The sequence below is a fragment of the Pan troglodytes genome, chromosome 12, assembly GCF_028858775.2.
Source record: "Pan troglodytes isolate AG18354 chromosome 12, NHGRI_mPanTro3-v2.0_pri, whole genome shotgun sequence".
NCBI classification, from domain to species: domain Eukaryota; kingdom Metazoa; phylum Chordata; class Mammalia; order Primates; family Hominidae; genus Pan; species Pan troglodytes.
In genome coordinates this window covers 79180574-79197196 of record NC_072410.2, presented here as the reverse complement: position 1 = coordinate 79197196, position 16623 = coordinate 79180574, and the positions used below count along the sequence as shown (strand labels likewise).

General features: G+C 38.1%; 1 protein-coding gene across 7 annotated transcripts in view; it reads right to left on the bottom strand.

Annotated features, from left to right (window-relative positions):
- Positions 1–16623, bottom strand: part of THADA (THADA armadillo repeat containing) — a 362434-nt gene that overhangs the window by 299753 nt on the left and 46058 nt on the right. For all 7 annotated transcript variants that reach the window (XM_001141804.8, XM_024354330.3, XM_024354328.3 and 4 more), the window contains 2 exons: positions 15667–15825; positions 7612–7769 (listed from right to left, as the gene is read on the bottom strand). In XM_001141804.8, the coding sequence (XP_001141804.3) occupies positions 7612–7769; positions 15667–15825 (317 nt within the window). The remainder of the gene's footprint in view (positions 1–7611; positions 7770–15666; positions 15826–16623) is intronic.

Here is a 16623-nt window from a genome sequence, read left to right as displayed (position 1 = left end):
ACAAAAAAAGAATGAGTTCATGTCCTTTGCAGGGACTTGGATGAAGCTGGAAGCCATCATCCTCAGCAAACTAACACAGGAACAAAAAGTCAAACACCACATGTTCTCATTCATAAGTGGGAGTTGAACAATGAGAACACATGGACACAGGGAGGGGAACATCACACATCGGGGCCTGTCGTGGGGTGGAGGGCAAGGGGAGGGAGAGCATTAGGACAAATATCTAATGCATGCGGGGCTTAAAACCTAGATGACAGGTTGATAGGTGCAGCAAACCACCGTGGCACGTGTATACCTATGTAACAAACCTCACGTTCAGCACATGTCTCCCAGAACTTAAAGTAAAATAAAAATTTAAAACAAAAAACTCTTATTGTTTGCAGGTGACATTATGGACATATAATCTACAAATAATCCACAAATTATTAAAATAATAGAGTTTAGTAATATGGATGAATATAAGATACATATTTAAAAAGCAGTTGTATTTTTATAGCCCAGCAAGATAAAGTTCAAATATGTAATTTTTATAAAGATGGATTTACAATAACATCAAATATTAAAATGCACCTTGAAATAATAAAGACATGTAAACCCTTTTATGGAGACAGATATTTTAAAGCATTTTTAAAAATTCTTTTTCATTGACAAATAATTATCCATATTTATGGGGTACACAGTAATGTTTCAATACATATAATAAATAGTGATCAGATCAGAATAATCAGCTTATCCATCATTTCAAACACTTATCATTTCTTTGTGTTAGGAACATTCAACATTCTGCTTCTAGCTATTTGGAATTATTAATATATATATATTATTGCAAACTATAGTCATCCTACTGTGGTAAAGAACACTAGAGCTTATTCTTCCTATGTAGCTGTAATTTGGTATCCTTTCACAACTCTACCTATCTCCACCCTCTCAACTACTCTTCCCAGCCTGTAGTATCCTCTGCTCTACTTTTTACTTCGAGTTCAACTTCCACATGTGTGAGAACATGCAGTGCTTAATTTTCTGTTCCTGGCTTACTTCACTTAACATAATGTCCTCCAGTTCCATCCATGTAGCTGCGAATGACAGTATTTCATTCTTTATTATGGCTGAATAGTATTCCACTCTGTATATATACACCACATTTCTTTACCCATTCATCTGTTGTTGGACACCCAGGTTGATTACGTACCTTGTGTATTTTGAATAGTGCTGCAATAAACATGGGATTGCAACACTATTCAATCAAGGGGTTGCAGCACTCTATCTCTTCAATATACTGATTTCCTTCTCTATGGATAAATGCCTAGTAGTGGGATTGCTGGATCATACGGTATTTCTATGTGTAGTTTTTAGAGGAATCTCCGCACTGTTCTCCATAGTAGCTATACTAGTTTACATTCCCACCAATAGGGTGTAAGAGTTCCCTTTTCTCCACATTCCTGCCATCATTTGTTATTTTTTTGTCTTTTTGGGAACAGCCATCCTAACTGGAATGAAATGATATCTCATTGTGGTTTTGATTTGCATTTCCCTGATTTGTGATGTTGAACATTTTTTCATATATTTGTTCGTCATTTCTATGTTTTTGAGAAATGTCTGTTCAGATCATTTGTCCTTTTTTTTTTTTTTTTTTTTTTTGGCTGTTGAGATGTTTGAGGTCCCTGTACATTTTGGACATTAATCCTGTCAGATGAATAGTTTACAAATTTTTTTCTCCCATTCTGAAGTTTATCTTTTGGCTCTGTTGTTTCCTTTGCTGTGCAGAAGGTTTTTAGTTTGATATAATCCCACTTACTTTTTGTTGTCTATGCTTTTGAGGTCTTATTTATAAAAATGTTTTCCCAGGCCAGGCGGTGGCTCACGCCTGTAATCCTAGCATTTTGGGAGTCCACGTCGGGCAGATCACCTGAGGTCAGGAGTCTGAGACCAGTCTGGCCAACATGGTGAAACCCCATCTCTACTAAAAAAATACAAAAATTAGCCAGGCAGGGTGGCACATGCTTGTAATCGCAGCTACTTGGGAGGCTGAGGCAGGAGAATCGTTTGAAGCCAGGAGGCAGAGGTTCATCTAAACCCGAGACAGCGCCACTGCACTCCAGCCTGGGCGACACAGCGAGACTCAAAAAAAAAAAAAAAAGAAAAAATCTTTTCCCAGATCGATGTCCTGAATAAATACCACTATTCAAGTAGTTTTATAGTAGTCTTTACCATTTATTGTTTTGAAGGTCTTTTATCCATTTTGAGTTAATTTCTGTTTTTTGTTTTTGTTTGTTTTTGAGACTGAGACTCGCTCTGTCACCAGGCTGGAGTGCAGTGGTGCGATCTCTGCCTCCTGGGTTCAAGCGATTCTCCTGCCTCAGCCTCCCGAGTGGCTGGGACTACAGGTGCACACCACAAGCCCAGCTAATTTTTGTATTTTTAATAGAGACGGGGTTTTACCATGTTGGCTAGGATGGTCTTGGTCTCTTGACCTCTTGATCCACCCGCCTCAGCCTCCCAAAGTGCTGGGATTACAGGCATGACCCACCGTGCCCAGCCCATTCATTTTGAGTTGATTTTTGTATAGAGTGAGAGGTGGGTCTAGTTTCATCCTTCTGCATATGAAGAAAGCATACTCAGTTTTCCCAGCACCGTTTATTGGACAGTCCTTTACCCAATGAGAGTTCGTGGAGCCTTTATCAAAAATCAGTTGGCGGCAGATACATTAATTTCTGGGTTCTCTATTCTGTTCCACTGGTCTATGTGTCTGTTTGTACACCAGTACCACACTTTTTTGTTGCTACAGGTTTGTAGTATATTTTGAAGTCTGGTAGTATGTTACCTCCAACAAAATAATTTTTAATAACATACATCTCAGGATTTTTATAAAGGAAATTAAGATCAAAGTGCAAGAAAAATACAGTGATTTCTGTTCTTAAAATTTAAAGAACAGAAATTTAAATTCTAATCACTTATCTTTTTAAAATTAGCATATCCTGCTCTTAACTTTTCATAAAAAGTATCTCTATAGGGAAATTAACATGTTTTATGGACTCACAGGGTATAAATTTCCACAGGGGAAGAAGCTACATGCCATGTTTCCAGGCATGTATAATTCACCAAAAGACTAATTAGGGGATCTAAATGCTCATCTAAAGCATAAAACCCATAAAAAACAAATATAAATATATTTTAAATCTACCCTTTATCTAGAGAAGGTAAATTCTGAAATGTACTACTAACGCAAAGTAATTAAACACAGTTCTCTTACTTGTGAAATGGAGCTAACACTAGAACCTACTTCACAGGATTATTGTGAGAAATAAATAATAAGATTATGCATTTAAGTGTTTATCAGAGTACCTGGCAAAGAGTAGCAAACAGTAAATGTCCATTTTATTTTTATTTTATACTATAAAGTAGTGAGACTTAATCCCTAAGCCTTAATTTGAATTCTGACTTTAAGACACAGCCACTTCTAATTTCACTTTGGTTAAACGGGATGTTTTACAAAAGTTTACACTCCAGTAAAACAGTTAATGTTTTAAACTGTACCTTCTCTCCTACAGTGATTTCTTACTAACTTTTGGGATTTCTTCAAAGCTCAAACACTGTTCTCCTACAAAACAACAAAGGTAATAATTTTCTACCACTTAGATATCATCTTACCAGAATGTTTATTCTTTGCTTTCTAGCAAATTCTTAACCATGGGCAATGTTAACTGTTGCCCTGTAGTCTGACTTTTTAAAATGAATTTCTGTCTGGTATCCTCTATTGTATTTCTAAACCCTTTGACGTCACAGAACCACATATTATGTACTTCTTTATTTTCCCACGATATCCTTGTAGTAAGGCAGTCAATAAATAGGATGTGGTTACATGCACAACTTCATTTCAAAGCTTAAAAATGGGAACTTGCATTGAGTGCAATTCAATGAAATTATCTGTAATTTCTAAAAAATAAACTTTGGCAAAAGAAAATACAAAAAGCAATTTAAGACTTGTGAATAAACATATATCCCATTTGTAGTTCATTACAGAAAATCTAAAATAATAACAAAAGACACTACTGAGGGAATATATCAATGTAGTTAACTCTGGGCATCATAAAAGTTACAACAGAATCTAACATACAATTTTTAGGCCGGGCATGGTAGCTCATGCCTGTAATCTTAGCCCTTTGGGAGGCTGAGGTGGGAGGATCGCTTTAGTCCAGGAATTCAAAACCAGCCTGGCATCATGGTGAGATCCCGTCTCTACAAAAAATACAAAAATTAGCCAGGAGTGGTAGCACACACCTATAGTCCCAAATATTTGGGAGGCTTAAGCCCAGGAGGTTGAGGCTGAAGTGAGTCAAAATGGAACCACAGCACTCTAGCCTGGGCGCCAGAATGGGACCCAGACTCAAAAAAAAAAAAAAAAAACTAAAAAAGAATGTTTTAAAATAACAATTTCTAATAGTTGGCAATCTTACTCGTGTGATTTCTGTGGCGATAATTACCGCAGAGGGAAAGCATGAATGAAAAATCTACCTAGTAGTTTCTTTTTAAGAATATTAGGGAAATACATATAAACTTAAGTTCATATAGTACTCCAGGTGGAGGAAGCTGTTTTAAAAAATCAGTAGGCACTGGGTATCAGATAGCCCATGAAAAGAGAACCAACAAAATGTAACAAGCAAAAGCTCTACATCAGCAAAACATCAAGTTTGAAAACTCCACACACATCATCTAGTCAGGAAGTTGTGAGATAAGGTTGTGTGTACTGCTTACTCTTGAAGGGTCTCCACTTACATCCCTCAAAGTTGGTTTTATCTCTGCCTCTTGTACAGGAACACTATGAAAGAACCTTTCATTATGTGATTACAGTGAAGGAGGAAAGTCAGACATGCCTCTGAATGAACACATTTTCCTCCTGGAGAAACTGGTGACAGCACACTGCTTCACAAGAAGTGCTCTAGGGAATCAATCATTTAAGAAAAAGTTCAGTAGCAAGTCATCTTACTGTCCTGTTGCTTGCGAAAATTTACCTGGATATGGGAAATACAGAAAATTAAACTTAAAGAAAAATTAAATGAGCAGCTCACAACAAAGGCAGCACTGTGCCATGTCAGAACACAGGCTGGCAAGGAGAAGAACTGGGTTCCTGTTCCAGAGCTGCCACAAACTAGCTTTGCAATCTTGGGCAAACCAGGTAACATCCAGGGTTCAGCTTCCTCTTGTCCAAGAGAGCTGGATAATATCATCTCTATGATCCTTCCAGCTCTAATGGTTTGTGAATACAACACTGAAAACTCAGAATTATAAACAAACCCCATTTCTTCTCCCCACACAGCAACAAAAAAAACCCCAAATTGTAATCTTCCCTACCTTTTATACTCCTATATGGGGGATTTAAGTGGCCACCCGTTTAAACAAGGAGCTGTAAAATCAGGATGATCTTAAACGGACTGTCATCTACATTCAAGTCATCAAATTTCAAAATAGAATAGAATTGTATTTTAGACTGTATGGAATGGCTTTCTTCATCCATTGAGAGAAAAGTAGATCACAGTTATTACTCTGAAGAATAAGAAATGCAAGTTCCACATTCTCCCCTGTAACTAGGGTTGCATTCTGCCTGCAAGTCACTTCACTGCCTCCGTGTATTCAGACGGCAGTCACATTCACCTAAGGCTTGACTCTTAAATTCATAGTTTTACCACTAGGCACAGCAGATCTAGCTTTGCCAGGGCAACTATGCTCTTGGAAGGGTGTACCTCAGGTGTGGCCCAGCCATTCCAATGTAAATGACATTCTTCTCTGTCATTTATATTTTTAACTCTTAAAGGTTTTAAGCACATGTAAGTATATTTAATTATTATTAATTTAAAGGAAGTTCATGGGGCAAAAGGTTATGTTTAAAAGCAGGAATCCTCCAGTAATGTAAATAACACTAATTTCTTGATGACTTTGGATTTTTATTGACTCCTAAACTGAGACATTTCTTTAGCTAAAGTCAGCAATACGAAGAATCAAGTTTTTCATAGAGGACGGGGTTCCAGTGTTAGAACACTGCTATTACATATACAGTTCATCGCTCATTCAGTCATCAGTTTCTTCTCACGCCTATGTATGTGAGGTTACCATGTGAATGGCAACATAGAAAAATGACTGGACCTCATTACAACGGAAACTAATGTTTTACAGAAAAACAGTCAGGATCTTATTTTTTATTTAAGCAGTCACTGGAAGAATTCTTTGGTTTATAAGAACCTGTCTTTTTGTGATAATTGTTTTTTTTTTTTTAACAAACATCTCTTATTTTACATTAATTCCCAATTTTAACATGGCTGTCGCACATAAATTAAATACATAAGATTTGGGTGCTATGTAAAAAGTGTCAAGGCAAAATAATGTTCATAGGAAGCTTTCACGTCTTAGTTACAATAAAAGCAAAATACATTTCCCTTAATTTGTTTTTTAAACACTACCCAACAAACCCAAAAAACTAAATGTTTTAACGTCCTTGGAAAGAGAAGTTGGGAAATCAAAGGCCTCTAGCACATGTTTACTTCTTAGCAAGATGGTGAACATCAGTGAAGTAATCATTAATCATAGCTGGATTCCTCAGCAAAGATGTTGGCATTGGCACTACAGCCAGTCACCAGCAATGACTGCAAGTAACTCGAGGACACTAACGCCTATTTGATTTGGAAGAGAATAAGGAACATAATGATGCCTGAAGTGTCCTGTGCACCCTTGCCTTTCTTCATCTCAAGGCCTTGCAACATCACAAGCCCAGCTGTTAACCAGATGCATGCAACATAAGCCACAGAGTGTGAGAAAAAAAGTATTAGCATTATTTCCATGGAACTAGTCATGTAGTTATTATAGAAATAATCAGCATTAGCATACTACAATATTTGTTTTGTTCTTGAATTGTAACACCCTAGGGAAAAAGTTGCCTTTATTTTTAAAAAGTTAAAAATGAAAGTACATGTTATATATCTTTGCTGAAAAATGGTGGGAAATGGATTTGTCAAAACCATATGGAAAGGAAGAGGGAATCAATTAAAAACAGAAATCTAATAAATCTAAAATATTTCCAAATGAAATGCTTGTGGTAAGCTAACTTCTTGTAAACACTGCACTCAAGTCACTTGAACAGTTCCAGATGGTGAACTAACTTTGTGGTCTTAAAACAAAAGTCAGCCAAAAAAACCAAGACTACAACTTTATTATCAATGCAGTGGGAAACATGAGATCCATAATCAACCAACATGTTACTTTTTTTCTTTCCAAAATTTAAGAGATTTGTGGAGTTTTACTAAATAAGACAATTTAAAGCTAAAGTTTAAGTCTGTGTATGTGAAATGGAGAAATAAAAATTAGAGATAAAACTACAGTTAAAAGTGAGGTAAAATCTACACTTATTTATATACCTTAGAAAAAATTTCTAAAAATGCCACAGTTTTGAAATGTACTATAAAGTCTCACATTCTAAATTACCATGAACTTTCTTCAGTTAACATTTGTATGATTTTATTCAAGAAAAATTTTAAACCTTTTTTTAGAGTTGGGTTATAAAAAAAGTTTGTGATTTATGCGTTGACCAGAAATTATACATGGTGGAATAAACATGTGTCTTACCTGCTCCACCGTCAATAATCCATCAGAAGATTCTGGCACAGGCTGCATGGGCAGAAGCTGGCACAACATGCCTAAAAGTAAAGCAACTTCCTTCATACTTCTCCAACAACACACCAGCACCATCTGCGCAGTTACATCACATGTTTTTACTTCTTTACCTTAAACAAAAAAAACACAACTATTGCAACCTTGATTACTCATATCCCAGGTTTCTAAAAACAAGCTTATTCATAATTTCCCCAAGAATAATCTGCTTGAACAAACCCGATTTGTCATGTTACATTCACTCAGAAGGAAAGAAGCTAACATTTGTCGAGCATGTGTTATGAGAAGAAATCATGCTAAGTTTTTTTTTTTTTTTCTTTTTTGGAGACAGGGTCTCGCTCTGTCACCCAGGCTGGGGTGCAGTAGCATGCTCATGGCTCACTGCAGCCTTGACCTCCCAGGCTCATGCAATCCTTCCACTTCAGCCTCCCTAGTAGCTGGGACTACAGGTATGCGCCACCACACCCAGTTAATTTTTGTATTTTTTTGGAAAGACAGGGTTTCACCACATCACCTCCTGGACTAAAGCAATTCTCTCGCTTGGGCCTCCCAAAGTGCTGGGATTATAGACATGAGCCACCATGCCAGGCCCAGTATTTTAATTTATTATTTTCAAATTAAATTTTAAAATAAAACACAATATTGTTCCAAAACTTGTTTAATCTTTAATTTCCAAAGATTAAACAAACTCTGCCTCTCTGTCATAAAGTATGATATGGATGACTATAATAAATACACTCTTTATTTATTTTGGTGAGCATGACTGTTGCATTAGTAAAGGAGTAGAATATAACTTTTAAAATCAAAGGAAAATACAAATTATCTTTCAAAATATATTTAATTCCCATGGCCAATAAGCTATAATTAGCCTTACTTACTCTCTTATTCTAGTTTTAGGAGTATTTTTGGTACTGATATTTTTTTAAAATCCAAGATGAACTATTATATTAAATAAAAGAGCACGCTGACAAATGGTACTTATAAGGTAATCTCATTTGTGTTTTTATTTAAAAAGCCCAATGCATTAAATGGGTAAGTGTACATACACATAAATATATAAAATAAGTATAAAATAATATATTGCACTAAAGAAGGAAGACATGGAATTGGAGAGGAAACCTTGGAGGAATTTAATTTGTTTTTAATTCATATGTACCTCTGCTGTTTGAAACTATTACAATAGGCTATAATTACATTTAGATGTTATTTTGTGTAATTTAAAAATTTAAGTGTGGAGATAATTTTTTGCAAGACAATATCCCCACCTAGTGGAGAATGTAGAATATGTAATACATCACTAAGAAATTGCTGCTTCTGATGACGTTTTACAGCACTGCAGAAAATTCAGTAACAACTAATGATCAAACAAGATGTAAGAACTCGAATTCTGGAAGCTTGACACAACAAAGCAGCTCCCATTTTACTAATAAGGTTTGTTTCCTTTAAAACCCTGCTTGACTTTAAGAACTCTCACAGCAGACAATGAACCACATTGCTGGGAGAAGTTGATTGCTGCCCAAACCCAGGTTCATTATATAGCACTGCTCTTTTATCACCTGGGCTGTCAAGGCAGGTTTTATCACTCCAAGGCTTTCTGTTCTAACAGCTTGTTCGCTGCACAACAGCACCTAATAGGCTGGTGAAAGTCTTTTTTAATTTAATTTAATTTTATTATTATTATACTTTAAGTTTTAGGGTACATGTGCACAATGTGCAGGTTAGTTACATATGTATACATGTGCCATGCTGGTGTGCTGCACCCATTAACTCCTCATTTAGCATTAGGTATATCTCCTAAAGCAATCCCTCCCTCCTCCCCCCTTCCCCCACCCCACAACAGTCCCCAGAGTGTGATGTTCCCCTTCCTGTGCCCATGTGTTCTCATTGTTCAATTCCCACCTATGAGTGAGAATATGCGGTGTTTGGTTTTTTGTTCTTGCAATAGTTTACTGAGAATGATGATTTCCAATTTCATCCATGTCCCTACAAAGGACATGAACTCATCATTTTTTTATGGCTGCATAGTATTCCATGGTGTATATGTGCCACATTTTCTTAATCCAGTCTATCATTGTTGGACATTTGGGTTGGTTCCAAGTCTTTGCTATTGTGAATAGTGCCGCAATAAACATACGTGTGCATGTGTCTTTATAGCAGCATGATTTATAGTCCTTTGGGTATATACCCAGTAATGGGATGGCTGGATCAAATGGTGTTTCTATTTCTAGATCCCTGAGGAATCGCCACACTGACTTCCACAATGGTTGAACTAGTTTACAGTCCCACCAACACTGTAAAAGTGTTCCTATTTCTCCACATCCTCTCCAGCACCTGTTGTTTCCTGACTTTTTAATGATTGCCATTCTAACTGGTGTGAGATGGTATCTCATTGCGGTTTTGATTTGCATTTCTCTGATGGCCAGTGATGGTGAGCATTTTTTCATGTGTTTTTTGGTTGCATAAACGTCTTCTTTTGAGAAGTTCTGTTCATGTCCTTTGCCCACTTTTTGATGGGGTTGTTTTTTTCTTGTAAATTTGTTTTGAGTTCATTGTAGATTCTGCATATTAGCCCTTTGTCAGATGAGTAGGTTGCAAAAATTTTCTCCCATTTTGTAGGTTGCCTGTTCACTCTGATGGTAGTTTCTTTTGCTGTGCAGAAGCTCTTTAGTTTAATTAGATCCCATTTGTCAATTTTGGCTTTTGTTGCCATTGCTTTTGGTGTTTTAGACATGAAGTCCTTGCCTATGCCTATGTCCTGAATGGTAATGCCTAGGTTTTCTTCTAGGGTTTTTATGGTTTTAGGTCTAAAGTTTAAGTCTTTAATCCGTCTTGAATTAATTTTTGTATAAGGTGTAAGGAAGGGATCCAGTTTCAGCTTTCTACATATGGCTAGCCAGTTTTTCCAGCACCATTTATTAAATAGGGAATCCTCTCCCCCACTGCTTGTTTTTCTCAGGTTTGTCAAAGATCAGATAGTTGTAGATAAGAGTGGCGTTATTCCTGAGGGCTCTGTTCTGTTCCATTGATCTATATCTCTGTTTTGGTACCAGTACCATGCTGTTTTGGTTACTGTAGCCTTATAGCATAGTTTGAAGTCAGGTAGCATGATGCCTCCAGCTTTGTTCTTTTGGCTTAGGATTGACTTGGCAATGCGGGCTCTTTTTAGGTGCCATATGAACTGTAAAGTAGTTTTTTCCAATTCTGTGAAGAAAGTCATTGGTAGCTTGATGGGGATGGCATTGAATCTATAAATTACCTTGGGCAGTATGGCCACTTTCATGATACTGATTCTTCCTACCCATGAGCATGGAATGTTCTTCCATTTCCTTGTATCCTCTTTTATTTCACTGAGCAGTGGTTTGTAGTTCTCCTTGAAGAGGTCCTTCACATCCCTTGTAAGTTGGATTCCTAGGTATTTTATTCTCTTTGAAGCAATTGTGAATGGGAGTTCACTCATGATTTGGCTCTCTGTTTGTCTGTTATTGGTGTATAAGAATGCTTGTGATTTTTGTACATTGATTTTGTATCCTGAGACTTTGCTGAAGTTGCTTATCAGCTTAAGGAGATTTTGGGCTGAGACAATGGGGTTTTCTAGATATACAATCATGTCATCTGCAAACAGGGACAATTTGACTTCCTCTTTTCCTAATTGAATACCCTTTATTTCCTTCTCCTGCCTAATTGCCCTGGCCAGAACTTCCAACACTATGTTGAATAGGAGTGGTGAGAGAGAGCATCCCTGTCTTGTGCCAGTTTTCAAAGGGAATGCTTCCAGTTTTTGCCCATTCAGTATGATATTGGCTGTGGGTTTGTCACAGATAGCTCTTATTATTTTCAGATACGTCCCATCAATACCTAATTTATTGAGTTTTTAGCATGAAGGGTTGTTGAATTTTGTCAAAGGTCTTTTCCGCATCTATTGAGATAATCATGTGGTTTTTGTCTTTCGTTCTGTTTATATCCTGGATTACATTTATTGATTTGCATATATTGAACCAGCCTTGCATCCCAGGGATGAAGCCCACTTCATCATGGTGGATAAGCTTTTTGATGTGCTGCTGGATTCGGTTTGCCAGTATTTTACTGAGGATTTTTGCATCAATGTTCATCAAGGATATTGGTCTATAATTCTCTTTTTTGGTTGTGTCTCTGCCTGGCTTTGGTATCAGCATGATGCTGGCCTCATAAAATGAGTTAGGGAGGATTCCCTCTTTTTCTATTGATTGGAATAGTTTCAGAAGGAATGGTACCAGTTCCTCCTTGTACCTCTGGTAGAATTCAGCTGTGAATCCATCTGGTCCTGGACTCTTTTTGTTGGTAAGCTATTGATTATTGCCACAATTTCAGAGCCTGCTATTGGTCTATTCAGAGATTCAACTTCTTCCTGGTTTAGTCTTGGGAGGGTGTATGTGTCGAGGAATTTATCCATTTCTTCTAGATTTTCTAGTTTATTTGCGTAGAAGTGTTTGTAGTATTCTCTGATGGTAGTTTGTATTTCTGTGGGATCGGTGGTGATATCCCCTTTATCATTTTTTATTGCGTCTATTTGATTCTTCTCTCTTTTCTTCTTTATTAGTCTTGCTAGCAGTCTATCAATTTTGTTGATCCTTTCAAAAAACCAGCTCCTGGATTCATTAATTTTTTGAAGGGTTTTTTGTGTCTCTATTTCCTTCAGTTCTGCTCTGACTTTAGTTATTTCTTGCCTTCTGCTAGCTTTTGAATGTGTTTGCTCTTGCTTTTCTAGTTCTTTTAATTGTGATGTTAGGGTGTCAATTTTGGATCTTTCCTGCTTTCTCTTGTGGGCATTTAGTGCTACAAATTTCCCTCTACACACTGCTTTGAATGTGTCCCAGAGATTCTGGTATGTTGTGTCTTTGTTCTCGTTGGTTTCAAAGAACATCTTTATTTCTGCCTTCATTTCATTATGTACCCAGTAGTCATTCAGGAGCAGGTTGTTCAGTTTCCATGTAGTTGAGCGGTTTTGAGTGAGCTTCTTAATCCTGAGTTCTAGTTTGATTGCACTGTGGTCTGAGAGATAGTTTGTTATAATGTCTGATCTTTTACATTTGCTGAGGAGAGCTTTACTTCCAACTACGTGGTCAATTTTGGAATAGGTGTGGTGTGGTGCTGAAAAAAATGTATATTCTGTTGATTTGGGGTGGAGAGTTCTGTATATGTCTATTAGGTCCGCTTGGTGCAGAGCTGAGTTCAATTCCTGGGTATCCTTTTTGACTTTCTGTCTCGTTGATCTGTCTAATGTTGACAGTGGGGTGTTAAAGTCTCCCATTATTATTGTGTGGGAGTCTAAGTCTCTTTGTAGGTCACTCAGGACTTGCTTTATGAATCTGGGTGCTCCTGCATTGGATGCATACATATTTAGGATAGTTAGCTCTTCTTGTTGAATTGATCCCTTTACCATTATGTAATGGCCTTGTCTCTTTTGATCTTCGTTGGTTGAAAGTCTCTTTTATCCGAGACTAGGATTGCAACCCCTGCCTTTTTTTGTTTTCCATTGGCTTGGTAGATCTTCCTCCATCCTTTTATTTTGAGCCTATGTGTGTCTCTGCACGTGAGATGGGTTTCCTGAATACAGCACACTGATGGGTCTTGACTCTTTTATCCAATTTGCCAGCCTGTGTCTTTCAATTGGAGCATTTAGTCCATTTACATTTAAAGTTAATATTGTTATGTGTGAATTTGATCCTGTCATTATGATGTTAGCTGGTTATTTTGCTCATTAGTTGATGCAGTTTCTTTCTATAGCCTCGATGGTCTTTACAATTTGGCATGATTTTGCAGTGGCTGGTACCGGTTGTTCCTTTCCATGTTTAGTGCTTCCTTCAGGAGCTCTTTTAGGGCAGGCCTGGTGGTGACAAAATCTCTCAGCATTTGCTTGTCTGTAAAGTATTTTATTTCTCCTTCACTTATGAAGCTTAGTTTGGCTGGATATGAAATTCTGGGTTGAAAATTCTTTTCTTTAAGAATGTTGAATATTGGCCCCCACTCTCTTCTGGCTTATAGAGTTGCTGCCGAGAGATCCGCTGTTAGTCGGGCTTCCCTTTGTGGGTAACCCGACCTTTCTCTCTGGCTGCCCTTAACATTTTTTCCTTCATTTCAACTTTGGTGAATCTGACAATTATCTGTCTTGGAGTTGCTCTTCTCAAGGAGTATCTTTGTGGCCTTCTCTGTATTTCCTGAATCTGAATGTTGGCCTGCCTTGCTAGATTGGGGAAGTTCTCCTGGATGATATCCTGCAGAGTGTTTTCCAACTTGGTTCCATTCTCCCCATCACTTTCAGGTACACCAATCAGACATAGATTTGGTCTTTTCACATAGTCCCATATTTCTTGGAGGCTTTGTTCATTTCTTTTTATTCCTTCTTCTCTAAACCTCCCTTCTCGCTTCATTTCATTCATTTCATCTTCCATCACTGATACCCTTTCTTCCAGTGGATTGCATCGGCTCCTGAGGCTTCTGCATTCTTCACGTAGTTCTCGAGCCTTGGCTTTCAGCTCCATCAGCTCCTTTAAGCACTTCTCTGTATTGGTTATTCTAGTTATACATTCGTCTAAATTTTTTTCAAAGTTTTCAACTTCTTTGCCTTTGGTTTTAATTTCCTCCTGTAGCTTGGAGTAGTTTGATCATCTGAAGCCTTCTTCTCTCAACAAGTCAAAGTCATTCTGCGTCCAGCTTTGTTCCGTTGCTGGTGAGGAGCTGCATTCCTTTGGAGGAGGAAAGGCACTCTGCTTTTTAGTTTCCAGTTTTTCTGCTCTGTTTCTTCCCCATCTTTGTGGTTTTATCTACTTTTGGTCTTTGATGATGGTGATGTACAGATGGGTTTTTGGTGTGGATGTCCTTTCTGTTTGTTGGTTTTCCTTCTAACAGACAGGACCCTCAGCTGCAGGTCTGTTGGAGTCTGCTAGAGGTCCACTCCAGACCCTGTTTGCCTGGGTACCAGAAGCGGTGGCTGCAGAACAGCGGATTTTCGTGAACCGCGAATGCTGCTGTCTGATCGTTCCTCTGGAAGTTTTGTCTCAGAGGAGTACCTGGCCATGCGAGGTGTCAGTCTGCCCCTACTGGGGGGTGCCTCCCAGTTAGGCTGCTCGGGGTTCAGGGGTCAGGGACCCACTTGAGGAGGCAGTCTGCCCGTTCTCAGATCTCCAGCTGTGTGCTGGGAGAACCGCTGCTCTCTTCAAAGCTGTCAGACAGGGACATTTAAGTCTGCAGAGGTTACTGCTGTCTTTTTGTTTGTCTGTGCCCTGCCCCCAGAGGTGGAGCCTACAGAGGCAGGCAGGCCTCCTTGAGCTGTGGTGGGCTCCACCCAATTCGAGCTTCCCACCTGCTTTGTTTACCTAAGCAAGCCTGGGCAATGGCGGGCGCCCCTCCCCCAGCCTCGCTGCTGCCTTGCAGTTTGATCTCAGGCTGCTGTAGTAGCAATCAGCAAGACTCCGTGGGCGTAGGACCCTCTGAGCCATGTGCGGGATATAATTTCCTGGTGCGCTGTTTTTTAAGCCCATCGGAAAAGTGCAGTATTAGGATGGCAGTGACCTGATTTTCCAGGTGCCGTCTGTCACCCCTTTCTTTGACTAGGAAAGGGAACTCCCTGACCCCTTGCGCTTCCCAAGTGAGGCAATGCCTCGCCCTGCTTCGGCTCGCGCATGGTGCGCTGCACCCACTGTCCTGCGCCCACTGTCTGGCACTCCCTAGTGAGATAAACCTGGTACCTCAGATGGAAATGCAGAAATCACCCGTCTTCTGCGTCACTCCCGCTGGGAGCTGTAGACCGGAGCTGTTCCTATTCGGCCATCTTGGCTCCACCCCCCTGGTAAAAGTCTTATAAATGCATTCCTAAACCCAAATCTTTCCCAAAACCAAATTTTTAAAAAACTTTATTTTCTAGAAATGTTCTGCACAGATTTGCAACCTCTAATTTACCATATAAAGAGGGCATTCTGTACATTTTACTTGTTACTTAAACATGAATTACAGTATCCATTTTATACAAGTTACCTTTGATTTCTGTAGAAGTATCAATATTCACCACACTAGCATTCAAGTCCTTCATATCAAAGCTATCATGTTCTTTCAATATTTTGGCTTGGTTAAAATAATCATTAGTATCTCGAGGCTGAATCTCATTCAGAATCATCTGTAAGCGGCTTGCTGACTCTGAGGGAAAGAAATGAGCGTACATGAAACCCAGTAACACATCACATGCCATATTTCCCTTGGGGATGCTTACTCAAAAAATCCATAATTTTCAATACTTAATAATCAGCTTTATTAGAAGGGACTCACAAGGTGGATAATATGAAAACTATTTATACAGTTTTCATGATGCTTGAGTGCATTTTTAAAATATGGCAATTTAGACTGAAATATAACAACAAAAAAAACTAACTGAAACTGTCCACAGGACAAAGGCCACCATGTCATCTACACTGCTTTTCTTAGTGTTGTCTAAATATCTCAAATATGGTGCTAATCATGTCAAAGAAGTGCAATAAACTTCAATAAATTTAGTTTTAAGAGGCTATTTCTCTATGAAAGAAAAATGAAGCAGGCAACAGAAAAGTAGAAAAAATCAATATTTGATTTAAAATATAAATAAATATAAAAAATAGAAAATAGATTATTTCCCTATCATAATACAAGGTATCAAAGTTTAAAGATAGAAAGGTAAAAAGACATTTTTAAAAACCCATCAACAACAAAAACAATCTTTCATAGGACAGGAATATCGTAATGACTCCACAACTTTGAAACACATTATGTAATATACTGCTTTCTAATTATGATTTACAGTCTTCATATTACATTAAGTTTCATTTTTATTCCCTAAGCACTCACTGGATTAGGAAATGTAAGCTCCATGAATGCAACACTTTGTTCATTACTGAGTGACGAGTGCCTATAACAGAAACTGGCTCACGGCAGAGGTTCAGGAACATGAGTTAAAGGAATGAA